General features: G+C 36.2%; 1 protein-coding gene across 1 annotated transcript in view; it reads right to left on the bottom strand.

Annotated features, from left to right (window-relative positions):
* Window positions 1-5,230: 5,230 nt before the first annotated feature.
* Window positions 5,231-18,826, bottom strand: part of LOC127851268 (chromatin modification-related protein MEAF6-like) — a 50,129-nt gene continuing 36,533 nt past the window's right edge. Inside the window, exon 6 of the mRNA XM_052384915.1 lies at window positions 5,231-10,484. Coding sequence (XP_052240875.1) covers window positions 10,463-10,484 — 22 coding nt within the window. The 3' untranslated portion in view covers window positions 5,231-10,462. The remainder of the gene's footprint in view (window positions 10,485-18,826) is intronic.

Raw genomic sequence — 18,826 nt, forward strand, 5'->3', positions numbered from 1 at the left:
TAATCGCTTCTTCTTCGTGTTTCTATATTTAATAACACATAAATGTCCATTTCCAAGACAAACGCATCAATACAACTTCTGATTGCTAATCACCACCATAGGAATCTATTGATTTGCCTTGGAGGACGTAATAATTAGATGTCAAACAGGCAGCAACAAAGTGGAATCCGGCAATAGCACTATTCTCGCTCAATTTTCAAGAAAGCTTTCTGATCATTTAATACACCATTAGTGGCGAGGCTTAATTATGTATTTGCGGCGAAACGCTATGTGTGAAGATAAAAATCTGAAAAGGTGAAAATATAACAGTAATGTGGTTGTATGATAAGTGCAGACGCTTTTAAATGTCTGATAACGTTGACATGTGTAGCGTTACTCTAGATCAAGAATCATATTACTAATTTATTAAATACCCTACTATAATATTAAAAATGATATGGATTTGCCTATATGGATTTGACAAGGCCGGGGATACACACAAGGACAGCCCATATATTGCATTTCTACTTTCTGTTGTGTCAAATACTGGCAAGTTCATATATATATATATATATATATTGAACGACGATTTCATGCGCCGTCGTTGACATTAAAAGGTCCTCTAAAAAATCTCAAACTGGCTTACGCACGCTTGAAGTGAAGCATCATGTTGTTGTTGTTTTGTTTTGAATTATATGTCAGGTGTGCCATTATGGAAAGCTTGAACACTGGGCCGTGTGTTAATATTTTTATTCCATATGTTGTATTTAACTGTGTTTTACCTTATTGAATTTTCGAAGAACATGTATTTTATTTTGAGACAGGTATGGAAACTAATTCAATATTGATCGTGTGTTCTATGATAATCATTTACATGACGTGGATATGAGTTACATCTTCAGTTATTTTTCTTTCCGTTAAATACGCAAAAGAAAGAAACGGCATAACTGTAACATTAAAGGGGCCTTTTCACGTTTGGGTAAACTGACAAAATTGAAAAAAAGTTGTTTCAGATTCTTACATTTTCGTTTTGGTTATGATATTTGTGAGGAAACAGTAATTCTGAACATTTACCACGCTCTAAATAACCATTATATGCATCTTGTGACGATTTAAAAACCCGAAAATTATAAAACGTTTCAACGCGAAACGAATTAATAATTTGGAGAGTTCTGGTGTTGTCGTTATATTCTGTGAAACAACGAGGGTTGCTTATATAAAGTATAAAATACACCAGATATTTGATTCGGAAGGATGGCCGAGTGGTCTAAATGGGTACTACTTTTACTCCAGGACTCCAGGGGTCAGTGGTTCGAACCCTGCCGAGGGTAACCTTTTTTTCTTTTTTTAATATTATTCTTGATTTTTACTGGAGCTTTTTATATCTAATGTTTACATTTATCAATATATAGCATTTTATGACAAAATTCAAAACATGCCAAAATCTGTGAAAAGCCCCCTTTAATGTTTTACTTGATTTCCCGAACAGCAACCAAATCAAATGTTTAAAAATGTAATAATACTATTCTGCTTGTAAGAAAATTACTTTTTGCTGAAATGGTAGGCTGACTACTTACATCAATCGGGCCTTAGCCAACAAATCTTATTGACCAGGTAGGACATCTATGGTCTATAGTAATCAACTATACATTCCGATTGCTATGATCTGTGCATTCCAATTGTCATTAACTGTTCGTTCTTATTGTCATTCAATGTTCGTTCCAACTGAAATAAACTGTTCAATAGTGTTCATTCCGATGGTATTAAGTGTTCAATCCGATTGTTATTAAGTGTACACTACCAGTGCCACAAACTCTACATTCTGATTTTCATCAAGTCTGCCTTCCAAGTACCATGGATTGTTCATTTTCAAAAATAAAGACAATGTCATGAACTGTACATAAATATCGTCGTTAACACTACATTCACATTGTCATTCCAGTTGTCATGAAGTGTAAATTCCAAATGTTATTACGTGTTTATTCCCATGGTCATGAACAGTATATTCCAGTTGTCATGAAGTGCACATTCCAAATGTTATTATGTGTATATTCCCATTGTCATGAACAGTATATTCCAGTTGTCATGAAGTATACATTCTAATTGTCATGAAAAGTATATTCAAGTTGTCATGAGTGTCCATTCCAAATGTTATTTAGTGTATATTCCCATTGTCATGAACAGTATATTCCATTTGTCATGAAGTGTTTTTTCCAAATGTTATTAAGAGTATATTCCAATTATCATGAACAGTATATTCATGTTGTCATGAAGTACCCAATCCAAATGTTATTAAGTTTATATTCCAAATGTCATGAACAGCATATTCCAGTTGTCATGAAGAATATATTCAAGTTGTGAAGTGTACATTCTAATTGTCATGAACAGTAAATTCCAGTTGTCATGAGGTGTGATTCCAAATGTTATTACGTGTTTATTCCCATGGTCATGAACAGTATATTCCAGTTGTCATGAAGTGCCCATTCCAAATGTTATTAAGTTTAGATTCCAAATGTCATGAACAGAATATTCCAGTTGTCATTAAGAATATGTCCAAGTTGTGATGAAGTGTACATTCTAATTGTCATGAACAGTATATATTCCAATTGTCATGAAGTGTCCATTCCTAATGCTATTAAGTGTATATTCCCATTGTCATGAACAGAATATTCCAGTTGTTATGAAGAGTATATTCCAGTTGTGATGAAGTGTACATGCTTATTGTTATGAATTTTGCATTCACATGAACTGAAGACGAGATCATTTTAGACAGTCAGTCATCCATGTTGACATGAACTGAAGACGAGATCATTTTAGACAGTCAGTCATCCATGTTGACATGAACTGAAGACGAGATCATTTTAGACAGTCAGTCATCCATGTTCACATGAACTGAAGACGAGATCATTTTAGACAGTCAGTCATCCATGTTCACATGAACTGAAGACGAGATCATTTTAGACAGTCAGTCATCCATGTTCACATGAACTGAAGACGAGATCATTTTAGACAGTCAGTCATCCATGTTGACATGAACTGAAGACGAGATCATTTTAGACAGTCAGTCATCCATGTTGACATGAACTGAAGACGAGATCATTTTAGACAGTCAGTCATCCATGTTGACATGAACTGAAGACGAGATCATTTTAGACAGTCAGTCATCCATGTTGACATGAACTGAAGACGAGATCATTTTAGACAGTCAGTCATCCATGTTGACATGAACTGAAGACGAGATCATTTTAGACAGTCAGTCATCCATGTTGACATGAACTGAAGACGAGATCATTTTAGACAGTCAGTCATCCATGTTGACATGAACTGCAGACGAGATCATTTTAGACAGTCAGTCATCCATGTTGACATGAACTGAAGACGAGATCATTTTAGACAGTCAGTCATCCATGTTGACATGAACTGAAGACGAGATCATTTTAGACAGTCAGTCATCCATGTTGACATGAACTGAAGACGAGATCATTTTAGACAGTCAGTCATCCATGTTGACATGAACTGAAGACGAGATCATTTTAGACAGTCAGTCATCCATGTTGACATGAACTGAAGACGAGATCATTTTAGACAGTCAGTCATCCATGTTGACATGAACTGAAGACGAGATCATTTTAGACAGTCAGTCATCCATGTTGACATGAACTGAAGACGAGATCATTTTAGACAGTCAGTCATCCATGTTGACATGAACTGAAGACGAGATCATTTTAGACAGTCAGTCATCCATGTTGACATGAACTGAAGACGAGATCATTTTAGACAGTCAGTCATCCATGTTGACATGAACTGAAGACGAGATCATTTTAGACAGTCAGTCATCCATGTTGACATGAACTGAAGACGAGATCATTTTAGACAGTCAGTCATCCATGTTGACATGAACTGAAGACGAGATCATTTTAGACAGTCAGTCATCCATGTTGACATGAACTGAAGACGAGATCATTTTAGACAGTCAGTCATCCATGTTCACATGAACTGAAGACGAGATCATTTTAGACAGTCAGTCATCCATGTTGACATGAACTGAAGACGAGATCATTTTAGACAGTCAGTCATCCATGTTGACATGAACTGAAGACGAGATCATTTTAGACAGTCAGTCATCCATGTTGACATGAACTGAAGACGAGATCATTTTAGACAGTCAGTCATCCATGTTGACATGAACTGAAGACGAGATCATTTTAGACAGTCAGTCATCCATGTTGACATGAACTGAAGACGAGATCATTTTAGACAGTCAGTCATCCATGTTGACATGAACTGAAGACGAGATCATTTTAGACAGTCAGTCATCCATGTTGACATGAACTGAAGACGAGATCATTTTAGACAGTCAGTCATCCATGTTCACATGAACTGAAGACGAGATCATTTTAGACAGTCAGTCATCCATGTTCACATGAACTGAAGACGAGATCATTTTAGACAGTCAGTCATCCATGTTGACATGAACTGAAGACGAGATCATTTTAGACAGTCAGTCATCCATGTTGACATGAACTGAAGACGAGATCATTTTAGACAGTCAGTCATCCATGTTCACATGAACTGAAGACGAGATCATTTTAGACAGTCAGTCATCCATGTTGACATGAACTGAAGACGAGATCATTTTAGACAGTCAGTCATCCATGTTGACATGAACTGAAGACGAGATCATTTTAGACAGTCAGTCATCCATGTTGACATGAACTGAAGACGAGATCATTTTAGACAGTTAGTCATCCATGTTGACAATCTGCTTCAGCTGTGGAGTAATTAAACAGTTTTGGAGTAATTAAACAGTTATACAACCTCAACTCTATGATTCAGCTCATAATACGAACTTAACTCACAGTAACAGACCTTGATGTGGTTATCTTATTATCTCCATAATGAGCTGCATTGACACATGGTTGATTTGTTCAGATGTTATCAAGTTTGATATCTTACATAAAGCAACAAATGTTGCTTTCTTGTAGGTTTGCATATGTAATTAAGTTTAATGTATGGTATAAAACAATCAGTTGTCATATGCTATTAAAATAGACAGAATTGTTAGAATTTCTCACAGATTAATTAACATCATTTATGATGTATGTAGCAAGCATATACATGTGCTGCATTCATAAAATTTATTTGTCGTTTTTTTTTTCAAGCAGTTCTCAGTATTCATTGAAATTGACAAAAGTAAAGAACATGTGAATGAAAAAGAACACTATCAATGCAATATACAAACAACACTGTATAATTTTGTAGTTTTCTGTATTCACTACTTCTCTTAGCCCTCAAGGCAAATAAGTTACAGATACACTTTTTCCATCAAATTAAATTCATGCATACAATAAAGGTTTACTGGACGTACATTTCAACTTTAAAAGGAAAACAACTTACACAATTTAACATACATTTCATTACTTTTTTATGAGTTAGTAACTATACATCGGTAAATCTAAACTATTAAAAAAATCAGCACTTCTTCACTGGAATATATTAAAATATAACAGTGATGAACGCCAGGAGAATGAGCATTTACTAATTTTGTTAAAAATATTTATATTCGTTTAAAAAAAGTTTGTTGATTTACAATTATTGATAACATGCACATAAATAGAATGGGATCCTGTGAGTATAAACAAGACAAAAGCTCATGATATCTTATTATCACATTTAAAATCATGCGTTTCATGATGAACAACTTGGTATTAACCATTTATTTTGTGCACTCACAACAAACAAGAGCTTTGTCACAGACGTGACGAATACCCCCACATGCCGCATTGACACAGAATATTTTGCATGTTGTCTTTACAAAAAACACCAGACACGATGCTCAATGTTTAAAACGCACATAGTGACCCTGTGACCTAGTTTTTGACCCGGCATGGCCCATGTTCGAACTTGACCTACACATCATCTAGATAAAACTTCTGACCAAGTGTGGTGAAGTTCGGATGAAAACTACAGGCAAGTTACCATTACCGGATCATTACCCATACCGGATCACTTTGATGTTCAAGACTGCGTGTCGCGATAAATAGTTGACATTTTAGATGTTATTTTGCACACAGCATCTTCAAGGCCTGTTCTTTAAAACGCATTGATCGAGTCGAAATCGGAGCTACTCTTTGTCAAACATTTTGGTATGTTTTGCTGACATGTATATATGACGTTGTTGACTTCCGTCTCGTTTCCAAATTGAGGTTGAACATTTTTCGCGGCCACATGCTATAACTCTGTTGGAAAGTAAGAAGTTTACTTTCAGCCTGCAAACATCCATTTCAGTTTTGATTCGTGTTTAAGATTTTGCAACACCTTAAATGCAATGAAGAATTAGGGCAATAACGGATTAAGCGTGATAATATGCCTATTGATAATATATTATATTAAAATATATTCAAATCTTGTTGATTCTTACAATAAATGATCTCAATCTTAATGTTTTATTTATGTTCCATGTTAAATATCGATGATAAGATATGATTCAAACAATTTAGACGGTTTATAAGATGCCCATATCTTTTCGATCTTTTTAGGATGTTCAACAGATAATTCACACACCATGCGTAAAGTGTGGAGAAAAGATCACATATAGAAAACAATACATAACAAAAAATGCATATAATTTATAACTGGCAATGTAACTTGGTCATTGTAAACAACACATTTCATGTTTCGACAGTTCAAATAGCGTGTCAGATGTCCCCTGAGTTGTTTCAGTCACGTGATCCGTTATGGCTACAACTGATCCGTTAATGCATGAATTCTGCGACGAAAAAAAGGAATCACAAATACATTTTGCCTGCGTTTAAAAATAAGACTATGCGCTGAATCAGTAAGCAAAGGTAATATTTAATCAAACTGGTGTAAAATAAGCCTCTAAATATTGTTTCAGTTTTTGACCCGGCATGACCCATATTCGAACTTGACCTAGACTATAATCTAGATACAACATCTGACCAAGTTTGGTGAAGATCGGATGAAAACAACTTGAATTAGAAAGCGGACACTTAATACGGACCAACAGACAGACCGCTGACAAGCTCACTCCTATATACCCTCTAAACTTCATTTGTGGGGGTATAATGACAACAGTTAAATATGCTTGTTCTATACAATACAATTGCTCAGAAAAAAAGTGACCTTAAAAGAGTTGAAAGCTTTGTAGGAAGATAAGATATTAATGGAGTATATTTCCATTGAGGAAACAATAATGAAGTCATGCAATATAAGTTACCTTTATACATGTATATGGCAACAAGACAGTACTGTAGTAAAGGTTACATGATCTAAGGAAATATGTCAAACATCATTCAGAATTATAACAATATACAGAATACTTGGTTAGTTTTTAACAACATAAGTTATTTTGAAAAGCTGGGGAACAGTACTAATCCAGTGGGCAACATATTCACGCAGATTAATGGAAGAAATGTCTAATAAACTCATGGTATTATATATATGACATATGTACTTTGTTTTAGCCTTATTTTCAAAATGAAGCCAAATAATTCCATAAAAACATAAAATGGTGCCTTATGATATGACATCATTATACAGGTAGAACAAATACAAGTGTATCACACAAGCTTCTACAGGGCTATAGATAACTGTTGGGGTATATGGGTTAATCATCCCCTGTTTTTGACAACATTAGGGTTTTTGTAAATTCAATAGTTTTAGCAAAAATGTTAACCCCCTACTTTTGAGCTTAATTGGGTTTTTCACCCCCGGTATTTTTAACTCAATTGGGTAATTAAGGGAATGACATATTTAATAACAATCTTCTAAGGTTACTATGTTATTTATACAAATGGAATGCAAAAAGGTACCTGTACATAACAACAAACAATTACTGAATTTCTGATCAAAGTTAATTCATAGTTCATGAAAATCGCTGCACAATTGATGAAGTTATGGCTTTTCAAAGCGATGTACCCCGTTTTCGGGTCATTTTGAGTTGAATACCTTGAAAATAAAAGTAGAAATCGGACGGGTCTACGAATAATTACAATAATACCCCAAAGATTGATAACTGCTGGAAAGACTGCCTTCTTTTCTTCATAGGACAGCATATAAACTATCCAGTACATTTTTGTACGAAAAATAACCCATCTAAAAAATACGCCCGGTGTTTGAAGAGTTGTGTTTCATGATGCAAGTTTTTTTACGGGAATTAAGTTATAAAATTTGCATTTGCGCTTTATTTTGAATTTCATAACGTTTTTGGTTTTTTCATTGCATAATATGCAAATACGCTTGCTATCTATAGCCCTGCTTATATATTGTCAATGAAGAAAGAAACAAGAGGGCCTGAAAGGCCCAAAGTCGCTCACCCGAGATTCAAAGGAACTGACCTGTTCTGTGCAGCCCAAAGATGTCATTAGAACAAAATGTTCTTACCAACTTTCATGACTAGTGAACACCCTGGCAGCCACGTTTTTCAACAGGTCAGAACCATTTTCATACACATCCAAGATATCATTTAAACAAATACACTGACAAAGTTTCATGAAGATTCATAAGTCCATATAAGAAAATGCCCCGCCCACTGGTGGTCATGTTTTTCAAGCAACTGGAACCATTTTCGAACTTGTCCAAAATATCATTGGAACAAATCTTCTGACAAAGTTTCATGATGATCACACAATAAATATGGCTTCTAGATTGTTAACAAGATTTACCTATAGCTATATAAGGAAATTTGCCATGCCCCCTTGGCGGCCATGTTTTTTCCACCAACCGGAACCATTTTCAAACTCCTTTAAGATATCATTGGGACAAATCATCTGACCAAGTTTCATGATGATCGGACAATAAATGTGGCCTTTAGAGTGTTAACAAGGTTTTACTAAAGCATGTATATAGCCATATTAGGAAAAATGCCCTGCCCCCTGGTGGCCATGTTTTTTTAAGCAACTGAAACCATTTTCGAACTCATCCAAGATATCATTAGGACAAATCTTATGACCAATTTTCATGAAGATCAGACAACAAATGTGGCCTCAAGAGTGTTAACAAGATTTTACTATAGCCATATATAGCTATATAAGGAAAAATGCCCACCCCTTGGCAGCCATGTTTTTCAAGCAAATGTTACCATTTTCGAACTCATCCAAGATATCATTGAGACCAATCTTCTGACCAAATTCCATAAAGATTGGACAATAAATGTGGCCTCTAGAGTGTTAACAAGGTTTTACTATAGCCATATAAGGAAAACTGCCCCACCCCCTTGGGGCCATGTTTTTTCATCGATCTGGACCATTTTCAAACTCGTCCAAGATATCAATAAAACCAATGTTTTGACCAAGTTTCATGATGATTGGGCAAAAATTGTGACTTCTAGTGTGTTCACAAGGTTTCTTTATAGCCATATAAGGAATACTGCCCCGTCCCCTGGCGGCCATGTTTTTCAACGGACCGGAACCATTTTTGTCCTCAACCAACATATCATTCTTTTTTTGACCTCGTGACCTAGTTTTGACCCAGCATGACCCAGTTTCAAACTCAGTTGAGGTATCAATGGGACAAATGCTCTGACCAAATTTCATGAAGATCAGACAATAAATGTGGCCTCTCGAGTGTTCACAAGGCAAAATGTTCACGACGGACGACAGACAAAAGGTGATCACAAAAGCATACCATGAGCACGTTGTGCTCAGGTGAGCTAAAAATACTAAATTTAAATTCAGAACCATATAATACTAAATTTAAATACAGAACCTTAAATAATTCAATACAATGTTGCCTTAATGTGAAACATAATATAAGTGTTTGTGAAACACAATGCCCCCAACTGCGCTTTGAAGCCATATATTTGACCTTTGACCTTGAAGGATGAGATGACCTTGACCTTTCACCACTCAAAATGTGCAGCTCCATGAGATACACGTGCATGCCAAATATCAAGTTGCTATCTTCAATATTGCAAAAGTTATGGCCAATGTTTAAGTATGACGCAAACCAACAAACAGGGCATAAACAATATGTACCCAAGTATATGACCAAGGTTAAATTTTTGGAACAGACAGACACACACTTACAATGACAGACAGACAGACAGGCCAAAAACAATATACCCCTGACCATCAATCCAGGGGCATAAAATAGTATTTAAGAAAGTAATTACCATTTTTTTAATGAAAGGTTTTAATAAACAACAAGACTATAAAGAAATAAGAAAGCAGACACAAGCAGAGCATAGTTTTTATTCAAACCCCTAAACATGTTAACATTTGAGGATGATTTTTTGTGTTGAAATTGGCTCCAACCAGGAACACCCCATTTTTTTGGTTCCAGTATTTCATTATTTACGAAGCGCCTTTCATAAACTTTCTACCATTTGGCATTCCAACATTTCAGAGAAAACAAAGCAACTCAACTCTCAGGTAAAGAGCAAAGAAAGACGGGATTGGTGGAGTTGGCCACATGTCGACATAATCTTTTCACAAAACCGATCCAGTTGAATTCCACAATATCAGTCGTTTTCAGTCCCAACCCTGTAAAACAAATGAAATTATTTGGGTTATTAAAAACAAACAAAAATTCTCATCATGTTTACATGAAAAACAATTACATTTTTTAAATCTTGTTTTCACTTAACACAAGTTTGTTTGAACAAGGGCTGTTTGTAAAACATGCATGCCCCCCATATGGGCTGTCAGTTGTAGTGGCAGCCAGTGTGTGAATACGTTTTTTGTCACTGTGACCTTGACCTTTGACCTAGTGACCTGAAAATCAATAGGGGTCATCTGCCATTCATCATCAATGTACCTATGAAGTTTCATGATCCAAGGCGTAAGCATTCTTGAGTTATCATCCGGAAACCATTTTACTGTTTCGAGTCACCGTGACCGTGACCTTTTACCTAGTGACCTGAAAATCAATTGGGGTCATCTGCAATTCATGATCAATGTTCCTATGAAGTTTCATGATCCTAGGCATAAGCATTCTTAAGTTATCATCCAGAAACCATTTTACTGTTTCGAGTCACTGTGACCTTGACCTATGACCTAGTGACCTGAAAATCAATAGGGGTAATCTGCGAGTCATGATCCATGTACCTATAAAGTTTCATGATCCTAGGCCTAAGCATTCTTGAATTATCATTCGGAAACCATTTAACTGTTTCAAGTCACTGTGACCTTGGCCTTTGACCTAGTGACCTGAAAATCAATAGGGGTCATCTGCCAGTCATGATCAATGTACCTATGAAGTTTCATGATCCTAGGCCTAAGCGTTCTTGAGTTATCATCCGGAAACCATCTGGTGGACAGACTGACGGAAGGACCGACCAACGGACTGACCGACCGACTGACATGTGCAAAACAATATACTCCCTCTTCTTCGAAGGGGGGCATACAAATTTCTATGAGAAAAAAGTAAAATAGACTGTTTACACGGATTTAAAAATAAAAGATCAATACTTTGAAATATTGATAAATACAAATGTAAAACAAGGGACAAAATTGTCACAAAACCAGGTTTTCATTGTGAAAAAAAATCTGATAAAGGGAGAAAACTCAAACTGAACTTTTGAAATGACCAAAAAAAATTAACCCCCTTTGTAATTTTTTTTTTTTTTTTAAATCTATTTTTAGTCGTGGCGACCTTGACATTGGAGATATTGACGTGAATCTTTCGTGGGACACACCGTCCCATGATGGTGAACAAATGTGCCAAATGATTTTAAAATCTCACAATGAATGACATAGTTATGGCCAGGACAAGCTCATTTATGGCCATTTTTGACCTTTGAACTCAAAGTGTGACCTTGACCTTGGAGATATCGACGTAATTATTTCGCGCGACACACCGTCCAATGATGGTGAACAAATGTGCCAAATGATTTTAAAATCTGACGATGAACGACATAGTTATGGCTCGGACAAGCTCATTTATGGCCATTTTTGACCTTTGAACTCAAAGTGTGACCTTGACCTTGGAGATATCGACGTAATTATTTCGCGCGACACACCGTCCAATGATGGTGAACAAATGTGCCAAATGATTTTAAAATCTGACAATGAACGACATAGTTATGGCCCGGACAAGCTTATTCCGCCAGCCCGCCAGCCAGCCAGCCAGCCCGCCAGCCAGCCAGCCCGCCAGCCAGCCAGCCCGCCCGCATTCGCCAATCTAATAACCAGTTTTTTCCTTCGGAAAACCTGGTTAAAAACACGCTGGCATTCAAATAACTGTAAATAGACATTAATTTTAAATTTCAAAGCACATGGATAATTTAAATGCCTGTATTCTTTGGCAACACTAGCTACTTTCAACTTGTACACAAAGATGTCATTAATGTGGTTGCTAAAACAAATACAGTCTGAAGGCTTAACATTTATGTTCAAAATCACTTTTGTTATTATGCTTTTAAAAGAATGTAAATGTGAAACCTGTACTCACATACTTCTGTTAATCATAGACAATATAAGAAGTACTGACAAGAGCTTTTATATATAAGGAACTGTTTCTGGAATTTTCTAATGGATATAAGGTGTGTTCAATTTTGAAGGCTTCCAAATGACATTTACAGTATATTTCTTAAATGGAAGTTGTTTATGTCATTGTTATTTTAAGATAATGCATTCATTCAAAATACTTATGTCCTGCACTGAATTGTCTCACAAAATTTCATTAATACAAATACAATACTAAGAAATATTATTTTCATCAAGTTTGTTATGTTCGCCATATAATGATATAAACAACAAGAGATTGCCAAGCAATATGGTCCCCTACCGGTGAAACTCCACCATTGTCAGTAAAAAAAAAATTCATATTTTTTGCCATAGCAACCAGAATTTTTGACGTAGGAACAAAATAAAATGATGTGCATAATCTCCATATGACCATCTATCCATGTTTCAAGTTTCATGAAAAAATATGAAGTACTTTTAAAGTTATCGCAGGATCCAGAAAAGTGTGATGGACTGACTGACAGACGGAGTGCAAACCATAAGTTCCCTCCGGTTTCGACGGTAGGGGACAATAATGCATATTTATCAACAGACATGAGAATATGGTAATAGGCAGATTGGCAGAAGGCATAGTAATATTGATCCTGTAATCTACAAGTAGTTGGGCTGTATTTCACACAAACATTGCATTGAACCTGTAATCAACAACCAATCAGGCTGTCTTACATACAAACATTGCATTGAACCAGTCATTTACTACCAAACAAGTGTCTTACACACAAACAATGTATTGAACCTGTAATCAACAAGAGGGCCATGATGGCCCTGAATCGCTCACCTGACTAACCAAATTCATTCCCAACCCAGATTTCATCAAGATAAACATTCTGACCAAATTTCATAAAGATTGGATGAAAACTGTGACCTCTATTGTATACACAAGGTTTTTCTAATATTTGACCTATTGACCTAGTTTTTGACCCCAGGTGACCCAAATACAATCCAAACCCAGATTTCATCAAGATAAACATTCTGACCAAATTTTATAAAGATTGGATGAAAACGGTGACCTCTATTGCCTACACAAGGTTTTTCTATTACTTGACCTAGTGACCTAGTTTTTGACCCCAGATGACCCAAATACAATCCCAACCCAGATTTCTTCAAGACAAACATTCTGACCAAATTTTATGAAGATTAGATGAAAACTGTGACCTCTATTGTCTACACAAGGTTTTTCTATTATTATACCTAGTGACCTAGTTTTTGACTCAAGATTACCCAAATACAATCCCAACCCAGATTTCATCAAGATAACCATTCTGACCAAATTTCATAAAGATTGGATGAAAACTGCGACCTCTATTGTCTATACAAGGTTTTTCTATCATTTGACCTAGTTTTTGACCTAGTGACCTAGTTTTTGACCCAAGATGATCCAAATACAATCCAAACCCAGATTCCATCAAGATAAACATTCTGACCAAATTTCATAAAGATTGGATGAAAACTGCAACCTCTATTGTCTACACAAGGTTTTTCTATTATCTGACCTAGTTTTTGACCTAGTGACCTAGTTTTTTTACCTCAGATGACCCAAATACAATCCCAACCCAGATTTCATCAAAATAAACATTCTGACCAAATTTGATAAAGATTGGATGAAAACTGCGACCTCTATAGTCTACACAAGGTTTTTCAATTATTTGACCTAGTTTTTAACCCCAGATGACCCAATAACAATCCCAACCCAGATTTCATCAAGATAAACATTCTGACCAAATTTCATAAAGATTGGATGAAAACTGTGACCTCTACTGTCTACACAAACAAATTGTTGACGGAAGCACGCACACACGCACGCACATACGGACGACGGACATCACACGGTCAAATAAGCTCACCATGTCACTTCGTGACAGGTGAGCTAAAAACAATTCAGACTGTCTTACATTAAAATTTGCATTGTGTTGTTTTTCCTGTATAAAAAAATCAGGTCCATAATTTGGACCCATTTCCAATGGAAACACAGAAAAAAAAATTCCCAAATAGGACCTAAAATTTCCAATTTAAGGTTTCCAAAATATTTATATCAACCTATTTTTCATCTCAAACTTGGTAAAAATAATACTGACACACTTTAAATCTCAATTTGAAGCATTTCTTAGCAAAACAGCAACAACACTAATTTTCCAATTTTAGTCAAAACACAGCGATTTTTTCCAATTCAAAGGGACCCGGCCCCATTCCCATAATGGTGAAAAAACAAGATGTGTTTGTGAAACACAATGCCCCCCTCATATATTTGACATTGACCTTGAAGGATTTTGACCATGACATTTCACCACTCAAAATGTGCAGCTCAATGAGATACACATGCATGCAAAATATCAAGTTAAATATTGCAAAAGTTATGGCCAAGGTTAAAATTTGACGCAAACCAACAAATAAACAGACAGGGCAAAAACAATATGTCCCCCAGTATAGACTGGGGGACATAAAAAACACTGATTCTGTAATCTACACGTAGTTAGGCTGTCTGACATACAAACATTGCAATGATCCTGTAATCTACAAGTAGTTGGGCTGTCTTAAACACAAACATTGCAATAAACATGTATTCAATAGTCAATGAGGCTGTCTTTCATACAAACATTGCATTCAAGCTGTAATCAACAACTAGTTAGACGGTCTTACACACAAACATTGCATTGATCCTGTAATCTACAAGCAGTTGGAATGTCTAACATACAAAGATTGAATTGATCATGTAATCAACAACCAGTTACACGGTCTTACACACAAACATTGCATTTATCCTGTAATTTACAATCAGTTTGGCTGTCTTACACACAAACATTGCATTGATCCTAAAACCAACAACCAGTCAGGCTGTCTAACATACAAACATTGCATTGAACCTGTAATCTACAAGCAGTTGGGCTGTCTTACAAACAAACATTGCATTGATCCTGTAATCTACAAGCAGTTGGGCTGTCTTACACACAAACATTGCATTGAACCTGTAATCTACAAGCAGTTGGGCTGTCTTACAAACAAACACTGCATTGATCCTGTAATCTACAAGCAGTTGGGCTGTCTTGCACACAAACATTGCATTAATCCTGTAATCTACAAGCAGTTGGGCTGTCTTGCACACAAACATTGAATTAATCCTGTAATCTACAAGCAGTTGGGCTGTCTTACACACAAACATTGCATTGATCCTGTAATCTACAAGCAGTTGGGCTGTCTTACACACAAACATTGCATTTATCCTGTAATCTACAAGCAGTTGCGCTGTCTAACATACAAACATTGCATTGATCCTGTAATCTACATGCAGTTGGGCTGTCTTACACACAAACATTGCATTTATCCTGTAATCTACAAGCAGTTGCGCTGTCTAACATACAAACATTGCATTGATCCTGTAATCTACATGCAGTTGGGCTGTCTTACACCCAAACATTGCATTGATCCTGTAATCTACAGCAGTTGGGCTGTCTTACACACAAACATTGCATTGATCCTGTAATCTACATGCAGTTGGGCTGTCTTGCACACAAACATTGCATTGATCCTGTAATCTACATGCAGTTGGGCTGTCTTACACCCAAACATTGCATTGAACCTGTAATCTACAAGCAGTTGGGCTGTCTTACACACAAACATTGCATTGATCCTGTAATCTACAAGCAGTTGGGCTGTCTTGCAAACAAACATTGCATTATTCCTGTAATCTACAGTCAAGCTGTCTTACATACAAACATGTACATATATATTGCTCCTGTGTTGGAGTCCACACAGGCTTATACAGACAACACTTTCCACTTTTATTGAATTTTAGTTAAAAGAAAATCTCTTCTTAATGCAATTATCCATTTAAGGCCGAAAGTATTGTCCCTGATTCGCTTGTGTGGACCGCACAGGCTGATTTGGGAAGCACTTTAAGGACATGTATTTGGTTTTAAAGTATTGATATGACAATGAGTGAGGTTGTCAAATGAATACATGTATATTTGGTTGCTGTTATTGTTTGGAGATCATATGGGAAATTCTGTCACTGCTAATTCCTATGACACAAGAGATGTGTTTGTCAGAAACACAATGCCCCCTATTGCGCCGCTTTTAAATAAAATCTCAATATATTATTTGGCAGGTTAGAAATTATCTCCCTTTTAAAGCTTATTACTTCCCTTGGATTGTATTTTTTTACTTTTGACCTTGACAGGATGACCTTGACCTTTCACCACTCAAAATGTGCAGTTCCATAAGATACACATGCATGCCAAATATCAAGTTGCTATCTTTAATATTGCAAAAGTTATGGCCAATGTTAAAGTTTTCGGACGGACGGACAGACAGACAGTTCAATGCTATATGCCACATTTATTGCTCAATCTTGAATTCTTTTAACTGCGCAACGCTTAGTCTAAACCCAAGAAAACAAACCCTAAAGAAACAAGTATGCAACATATAAAAGCAATATGTCAAAGGATATAGGAAATATTTGGAGTAGTACGCAAACTTTAACATAGATTTATCAATTATATGCATATTCTAAGTATAAAAGGGGCAATAATTATGACAAAATGCTTGATAGAGTTGTCTGCTCTTGTTTATAGGTTGGGGTGATGTTGGTAAACGAGTATTCAAAATATGAAAGCAATATGTCAAGGGACAATGAAAATAAATGGGATAGTACAAAAACGTTAACATTTGCACGCTAACAGAAACGTCATTGAACGGAACGCCGACGTGAGTAGGATCGCTCCACTATATATATTTCATAATATTATATAATACTTGAGCTAAAAAGACCATTGAAATCCAAAACTCACAAAGCCAAAGGCATCATTTGCAACCGATTATGCAAATTAATAACAAACAAGGCTATTGTCAAGCAATATTGACCCTACTGGCTTCACCATTGTCAGAAATTCCACCATTTTCAGAATTTTTTGTTTTTTGGGCTGCCATAGCAACCACAATTTTTGACGTAGGAACAAAATGAAATGACCTGCATAATGTCCATATTGCCATCTATCCATGTTGCAAGTTTCATGAAAAAATATTAAGAACTTTTTAAGTTATCGCAGGATCCAGAAAACCAACATTTTCAGCAGCATATCTAGTCTATTTGTTGCCATAGCAACCAGAATTTTTGACGTAAGAACAAAATGAAATGGCGTGCATAATGTCCATATTGCCATCTATCCATTTTTCAAGTTTCATGAAAAAATATTTAGAACTTTGAAAGTTATCGCAGGATCCAGAAAAGTGTGACACCGGTAGGGGACAATAAAAACAAAGTGTGACGGAAAGACGGACGGACAGTCCGAGCAGTATATGCCCTCCTTCGGGGGGCATAAAAAAAGAGCTGTCACCATAGGATGCCACCTATAAACGCTTTGATAGAAGTTATGAGCATTTATCTAAACCTAAACGCAGATTTCGAAACCTAAACGCGGACCCTAAGTTCAAGGTAAAGGTCACAGGGGTAAAAATGTGTGTGCTTATGGAAAGGCCTCAGCATACCATATATGAAGGTTATATCTCAAGGAACATAGAAGTTATGAGCATTTTTCAAAACTTAAACGCAGATTTCGAAACCTAAACACGGACCCTATGTTCATGGTCAAGGTCACAGGGGTAAAAATTTTTGTGCGTATGGAAAGGCCTCGTCCATATACACATGCATGCCAAATATGAAGTTTATATCTCAAGGGACATAGAAGTTATGAGCATTTTTTCTAAACTTACAACGCAGATTTCGAAACCTAAATGCGGACCATAAGTTCAAGGTCAAGGTCACAGGGGTGAAATTTTTTGTGTCTATGGAAAGGCCTCGTCCATATACACATGCATAACAAATATGAAGGCTATATCTCAAGGGACATAGAAGTTATGAGCATTTTTCGAAACTTAAACGTAGATTTAGAAACCTAAACGCGGACCCTAAGTTCAAGGTCAATGTCACAGGGGTGAACATTTTTGTGCGTATGGAAAGGCCTTGTCCGTATACACAGGCATACCAAATATGAAGGTTATATCTCAAGGGACATAGAAGTTATGAGCATTTTTCGAAACCTAAACGCAAAGTGTGACGGAAAGACAGACGTACGGACAGATGGACAGACAGACAGACAGACGGACAGACAGTCTGATCACTATATGCCCCCTTTTCTTTGAAAGGGGACATAAAAAACAAGCAAATTCGTTGAATTGATATCCTCCGCCAATATGCTTCTGGACACAAAAGTGTTATATTTGACACTCAAAAAAGCATTTTTTCAAGATACAATGGGCCATAACTCCTTTATTATCCAATGGTGTACAATGCCATCTGGCGTGCATCATCCTCTTATCCATATATATACTCAAACCAAGTTTCAATGAAATCCGCCAAAGCACTT

Source organism: Dreissena polymorpha, chromosome 11 (assembly GCF_020536995.1).
Source record: "Dreissena polymorpha isolate Duluth1 chromosome 11, UMN_Dpol_1.0, whole genome shotgun sequence".
Lineage (NCBI taxonomy): Eukaryota > Metazoa > Mollusca > Bivalvia > Myida > Dreissenidae > Dreissena > Dreissena polymorpha.